General features: G+C 37.1%; 1 protein-coding gene across 1 annotated transcript in view; it reads left to right on the top strand.

The window, feature by feature from the left end:
- The first annotated feature begins 26 nt into the window (after positions 1 to 26).
- LOC138007974 (calmodulin-like) overlaps positions 27 to 7,500 on the top strand; it is an 8,353-nt gene continuing 879 nt past the window's right edge. Inside the window, exons 1-5 of the mRNA XM_068855125.1 lie at positions 27 to 697; positions 1,221 to 1,251; positions 3,614 to 3,748; positions 4,397 to 4,585; positions 5,672 to 5,728. Coding sequence (XP_068711226.1) covers positions 560 to 697; positions 1,221 to 1,251; positions 3,614 to 3,748; positions 4,397 to 4,585; positions 5,672 to 5,728 — 550 coding nt within the window. The 5' untranslated portion in view covers positions 27 to 559. The remainder of the gene's footprint in view (positions 698 to 1,220; positions 1,252 to 3,613; positions 3,749 to 4,396; positions 4,586 to 5,671; positions 5,729 to 7,500) is intronic.

The raw sequence follows: 7,500 nt of genomic DNA, 5'->3' as shown, positions 1-7,500 counted from the left end.
TCCAGCGAAAATTTTATTGAAACAAACAACATATTTGCTCTTAGAGGCGAAAACCTCTTCCTATTTGATTGCGTGCGTGAAGACAAGAAACTCAATTGTGTCAAATTACCATGTACTTCAGGTAAATACTGCTCACTTTGATTTCGTCTCGACGGGTGATAGATTGTTGTCGAAGTCCAGTACTCGTCGCTTTTGAGATTCATGCCTAGTTTATCCAACTGAATTTCCATTATTGAGCTCCATAAGGGTATATTTTGTTTAAGGATCCACTAAAACGCCATTCGCGTTGCATGACTTTCGACGCCATTGCAGGCTAAGTTAATGATTCTACTGTGTCCACAAGAGAAATCTACGCAGTTCCACTACCCTCTCGATCCTAAGAAAATACGCGCAGAAGGCTCTATACACAAAGACACTACTTACCAGGGGAGTGACAGGCAAGACTTTTACCGACACGGAAAAAAAAAAAAAAAAAAAAACGAAAAAAAAAAAAAAAATAAAACAAACAAACTAAACGTAGACCTCGACTGGGTTTGCCTTATAAGGCAACCCAGTAAAAATGTGGGGTTACTACAATTTTCTTTTTGGATACCTTACCTTTGAATCTGTGGCCTTGTGCCTCGATATCAGGTTTAAAACTGGAGAAAGACTGGGTTGTGTTACTAAAAAAGAAACACAGGTCTGGCGTTTCAAAATGGTGAGTAGTATACGGGAGCGGGTGTAAGTCATCAGTTGGTTAGTTCGTGGCTTACAGAGTACGAGGTCCGCAGTTTGATCCTCAGTGACTTCGGCGTCTGTTTCAACTTTCCTCTGATCCGTGTAGCTATAGCTTGAAATACCCGTGAAACGGGGCACTGACATACCGTCGACGTCGGCTCCATAATTTGATACCAGCCTCGTAGCTGAAGGAACAAAATAAAGTCACTTTACATTTTTTACTTTTGCCTTTAGTAGTTACTATCAAGTCAGTGTGCGAATATACGCTTCCAGGCAGTTTGTTATTAGTTTTGTGTAGAATAGAGGACATGTTCGTTGCCATTTGCTCCCAAAGATCAATCTATAGCGCTATTCACTTGAATTTTACGAAGATTGTTTTGGTAAAATCAGTTTCCAAAAATATTGGTCGACACCGCATGTCGTGGTACCTTCTAATGATACGAGAATGTTGTACATGTATATTCAATTTCCTTAATCTTAAGCGCAATTTTTATGTATTTCAGGTGGAGAGATTTACAGAGAGTCAAATCGATGGTAATCTTGTTTTCACTTCCATAGTAGTTACAGAAAACGTCAACTTCTTTGCTATGAGAAATAGCCTTATTATCACACAGCGAATATAGTATTGTTTAACGAATTTTATGCCCCGTTCACACCAAATCTCAACCATGTTTTAAACAGGGTTTTATAAAAGTGTTTTCTTTTTAAATCATTTTATATTGATTTTTGTCGACTACAAATTTAGCACAGATCAAAGCATGCATCGAAAGAATCTCTTGTAAAAGCCAGTCTTTCATTTTTCTTTGTCTGATTTTCATTTTGGTAAATCCAGTTGAATTAAATATGTCTTGTTAGTGTGAATGGGGTATTTAAATCAATTAATTGGTTGAGTTGATCAATCAAGGCTTTCAGAGAGTTGTCTTGTGATTTAGATGGATAGAGCAAATAGTGTCAAGAACTGACAGGTAACTTTTGCTTGGGAATTCATTTGGGAACAAAAGCAGGAATCACCTGTTTTTAAAACCAAATTTATCTAGCGATTGTTTAGAGAACTGGTCAAAACTACTATACTTGAACAGGACCCACCTTTGGGGCAGGGGGGTTCTCAAAGACACCACCTATCTTCGAACTTTTTCACTTGAACATTACAGACAACATTTTATTGGCTTTTGAATTTGAGTTGACACAGGAATATTCAGCAAGTAAGAGTCGGCATTACTAGACAAACAAGAATAGTGAGGTTTGAATCTCACTATAATTTTTTACTGCTGGATAGAGGGGTGGCTATGCAATATAGACACCATCTTTTGACTTTAAGCAAGGAGGGTGTAGGCAGACACCACCATCTATTTTTTGGTTTGGTGGGTCCTGTTCGAGTGTAGTAGTTTTGACCACTTCCCTTAGAGCAGTTTTCAAGTGACTTTTGAAAGTATAATTATGTGATTGCAATTTGCTATGCTTGGTGACTGGTTTAAAAATGTTGCACCAGTTTATCAGCCAATGAAAAGGAAACCTAAAACCAATCACTACTTGCGCACACCATTTTTCCCGCACTTTGAGCAAGTCACATGGAATATACCATATTCATATTCTCAGTATTGGACTGGAACTAGCTTGCAATGGAGGCTAATGCAGGGGAATCTTATCAAATGCGAATACCTTTTAATATATTCCCCCACATTAGCCTCCATTGCAAGCTAGTTCCAATCCAATACTGAGAATGGAAATAAAATAATTATTATTGTCTATCGGTTCGAATTTGGTTTGGTTCATTGCTCTGTTGGCACCTGCTGTGATTGTTCAAAGTAATTACTTTGGTACCTCAGTCAATGTTCTTAAGTTCATTTCCAGTCAACATGCAAAATTTGGGTTAGTTTTGAGCAAAACTAAAAATCAGCCAAAATTCTCCCTTACTAGATTTTGCATCCACCCCTTCAATTGAAAACCACTCTAAATTACCGGTACTGGGAAAAACCTTTTACAAACTAAGCTTTGACAACGTCACTCATAAAATAGAAGGGTTAGACCACCAAGAACTACACTATAGTCTCCCTTATGAATGTTTAAGTGTTTTATGAGTTCTTAAAGTGCCCTAATGACCATGAATGAACACATTGACCCCTGGGAGTCAAATTTTAATGCCAGACTATTTTACTCATCAACTGGGGAGTCCTAGGGTGTTTTGAGACGTCAATGTCCCCTCCATTAAACAAATGGACATACAAAGTTTGTTAGTTTTATTAGAGCTATGAAGAGCTTGTGAAAAGCACAAAAAAAGGTTAAGACGTTTAGTGTGGAGATGGGGAGCAGTTTGATACCTGCCATTAGCTGTCATTCCTACATTGTCATGCAAACCATCTTAAAGTATTTATTTATCAAAGTAGGTAAAGAAATTCCTTTGCTCACTTTTTGCCTGAATTTTCAAAGAGTGCCGGATGAGCTGGGAATAAAAACCAGAACCTTCCCACGCTGCAGAGAATATCCTGTACAATAATAAATGTGATTAACTTTATATTAGTATGTATTAATTGTGCTATATTTATTGTGAAACTGCCAACTGTTTCATTTGGCTTTTTTAATTATTGATCTACAGTGTGCAGGGTGGGTCCTAGAAACTGCTGCCTTTGGAAAATTTCACATCTGAAAATGGTTAGACTTTCAAGTCTTCTTGCATAAGGCTGTATTCTCAAAGAGTAAGGCTCACAGTTTCTTGTGTTGTGGTCAGACCTATTAAAGGTTAAGTTACATAGTTACTGTACAGTAATAAGCGAATATGAGCAGTAGCTGTTGCGATGACCCTGTCTTACAATGGTTAGCAAAAAATATATATATAATAAAGCATTAATTTTGTTAGTATTTTGTCTTCTTATTTGTTTGGCATTTCGTTCTGTGTCAGAGTTCAAAGAGTGCTTCAGTCTTTTCGATGGGGATAGTGATGGAATGGTAACAGAGAAGGAGCTTGGTCTAATAATGCGATCCTTAGGAGAGAATATAACCCACTTTGAAATTGAAGAATTCATGAAAAAAGCTGGTAAGGACAAAGAAAACAAGACCTTTGAGTGGATCAATGTAGTTTTGAGTTTGATTAGAACAAATTTGACACCTTAATGGATTGAATGGTAGAATGCAAAATTATTGTTCACACCAACACTAAATCAAACTTTGTGTTTCAGGAAAATTAGAGGTACTCAACTACACAAGGAAAATCCCCTTCTAGGAAGAGATTTTTGAATTAACAATCTCACCCCACATATACTTTGCCAATGCCATATGAAACTGCAAGACACAGTCCTTGGTGAACAGCAGTAATTTGAGCACCACACCTGCAGAGTTCACCTTGCCATTTTCTTTGCAAATAATTTAAAATGCTTTACCTGCCTTATTGTTTTTGTTTTAATGAAATATCTCAGTGCATTACCCTCTCAAATAATAATAAAAATTACAACTCAAATGCATCATTATCATCCTTAAAAGGACTCTTAAATTAAAAGATACGTCTTAAGTTTTAAAAATGGTTAGTGATGGTGATTGCCTAGTAATGTCCAATTGTCAGGTGTACAAAATGTTATCTCATTACTTTTCTAAGTGCAAAGCAATAAATTGGAGACACATACTGGTAATTTTGTATAACATGGATTTCAGTGGTTTTAAGCCATTCGATGTGTATTGTATATTTCAGGAAAACAAAAGGTGCGGTTTCCAGAATTCTTGAAAATGATGGCAGAACAAACTGGCAAGATGATTAATACAGAGAAAGAAATATTGGCAGCTTTCACTGCTCTGGACAGAGACAAAACAGGCACTGTAAGTCGCACTCAGCTACTGCATCTTATGACCGGATCTGGAGACAAGCTTAGCCGTGAAGAATGTAAGTTAAACATTTTCATTCCCGTAACCATCAATTCTTGACATCCATAGACCTCTTTCATAATGGCGGGCAAATAAAATGGTCTTTTATTTAATGCTAATAAGCCTAACTAGCCTTGCTACAACGAGCAAATTTCAAAAGAATTTTTGCTTCAAATGAGGGCAGTAGGTCTAATTAACATAAAGACAAAAGAATGTAAAAGTGGTTGCCATTTATGAAAGTGGTCAGACGTATAACATGATATAAAAACCAACCAACAGTATGGTGTCTCCGAGTCGTTTTTTTTTTGTCCATAACAATCACTTTGGAAGCTTTTGGTTTGTAACTTTACTGTACTTCCAGGGTAAATTGACTTGACATCAAGACAATCCATGAGAGAAAAGATCTGAATTTCCAACATTTGGTATTTTGTTAGGAGTGGCCAGGGTTGCTTGAAGCTAATGGTTAGAGCTTAGCAATATTAAAATAAAATGTACCAAGACAACCTCAAGATTTTGATACTTAATTATAGCTATGGTTGGGGTATGAGCATATAACCCCAGCATGGACTATAGCTAAAATAGCTTGGTTTTAGCTAACTATTTAACACTTGCCTTGCAGTAAAAGGGGGGGGGGGGGGGGGAACGGTGGCCTCATGGTTAGTGTGCTTGACTCCGGATTGAGTGGTCCGGGTTCAGGGCCTGGCCGGGGACATTGTGTTGTGTTCTTGGGCAAGACACTTTACTCTCACAGTGCCTCTTTCCACCCAGGCGTATAAATGCATGGGTACCGGCGAATTTAATGCTGGGGGTAACCCTGCTATGGACTGGCATCCCATCCAAGGGGGACTAGAAATACTCCTAGTCGCTTTATGCTACTGAAACCGGGATGAGGTCCGGCCTGATGGGCCACTGGCTCGTATGCAGACTTGCGGTAAAATACTTTGTCTAGTGAAGAATTTACTTACCATTGATTTTAGGTATCCACTGGTTTAAAGACAACTTAATGTTAGTAGTCTTTAACAATTTTCACATTATGTTGGCCAAATGGTGTATCAATAGCTGGCTTATAATAAAAAAACATCTGTTCTCTTTTGTTTGTTCTTAGGTGATCAGATGCTAAGAGATCTTGGCTTGGAGCATAGTAGCAGTATTCAGTATGCAGGTGTGCTCCCAAGCCCTTACCTGAGTTAGCCTTAAAGTGCACCTACAGAATACATTAATATTTTTCATTCCTTTTATAAATCTCCCCATCCAAAGCAAACATATGTCACCATTGTTACTCAGAAGTTCGCTTTCTCTGTGCCGTGCAAGCCACAAAAACTTTGCAGAACAGTAGCAGTAATTTAGACCCACAACTGTGATGGGAGGGGCATGGGGCTATTCTCAATTTTACGTCACAAACTGCTTTACATTCCTGTTTTCAAAGAAGTTTTTTACAATGACTGCAAAATTCCCGTGCGCTCATTGGTTAATTGTTATTTTACAATAAGCGGACAGACACATAAATTTATAATTTATGCGAGGATGATGCGATATTGCTTGCGTCAGATTGAAGTTTCTCGCATTTTTGTCTCGCGTTCTACTCATGTTTTGACTTAATTTTGACCCCTATGCCTTTTTGTTATTGTCAAAAACAAATTGATGTCAGTTTTTGATGCATCTGTCCTGTTATTGACAATAAACTTTGTGATAACATTGTCAAAGTAGTCTGCGGATCCACTCGGCTATCGCCTCCTGGATCCCCAGCTACTTTGACAGTGTTATGACGAAATTCGTGATCAATAATAGGACAGACGCATGAAAAACTGACATCAATTTGTTAAATGCATTGCTACTTTGTGACTCACTCAGTTTTGAAAAAAGCATTTCCAAAGAAAAAAAAGCATTTCCAAAAAAGCATTTTGAAAGTCAAACAGTCAAGTTAATTATTATTAATTAATTAATTATTTCACTTTAATTTTTATATTCTCTCTTTCACCTTAGCATTTCTTTTATCATTCTTGGGGCAACTTTCTCGTATTGTTTCTAGTATGTGAATATTTTACAGTTTTAGCCAGTATCACATTTATTTAGCATTCTTACAATATAATATAATAATTATTATAATTACATTTATAATAATTATTATACATGTACATTTAAGCACATGTTATATTTTATCCTTCAACTTGAAAATGGCCATTGAATGGTTGAAATGTCATTTCTTATTTGAGATTAATATTTTAGACGAAAATAATTTGAGTATGGGTGCACTTTAAGGATCAACTTGAAGGTAAAAATGTCTTATTTTGACTTTTGAGGTCACTGTTGGCTGGTGTAGTGGCAACAACACTCACCTTTGGGTTAGATTCCAGGACTCAGCATTATGTGGATGGAGCTTGTTGGTTGTTGCAAAGTGATCAAAGATTCAGCCAAAAGTCACTACAGCCGCAATCTTTTTGGCCTGGAGCCTCAATCATTTTGAAATAAAGTACATTTAATTTGTGACATAAAAGGTCGGAGCAAACGCTTTAAATGGCAGACCCGAAATTGTTAAAAGATAACCCACATGCTCAGACATATTTTTATTGATCTTTATTTTGTTTATTTTGAAACTTGTGCAAAATGCAGAATCTACAATGTAGGATTTGGGACTACTCTGTGGCATTAGAAATTTCAGAAAAGTGGCATTAAGTACATTACATACTTTTGGGCCAGTGGCAACCACAGTGATTTCAAGACTGCCATTCTAACCAACCCTGACCAAGGGGGATTGTTTGCATGACAACTAATTCCATCAATGTTGTCATTTCTGGCTGCCTGCCTCGTTTAACTTTTGCAGTTACTCGAGGCAGCCATCCCCCTCCTTGTCAGCTTGTAAATAATTTTTTTAGTAAATAATAAGCTAGCATTGTAATGATCTTGAGTTTTGGAAAACAAAGCTTGTTGTTGTTG

This window comes from Montipora foliosa, chromosome 6 (genome assembly GCF_036669935.1).
Source record: "Montipora foliosa isolate CH-2021 chromosome 6, ASM3666993v2, whole genome shotgun sequence".
In the NCBI taxonomy this organism is placed as follows: domain Eukaryota; kingdom Metazoa; phylum Cnidaria; class Anthozoa; order Scleractinia; family Acroporidae; genus Montipora; species Montipora foliosa.
Note: the sequence above shows the minus strand (reverse complement) of the source record. Positions and strands in the feature narration are given on the sequence as shown.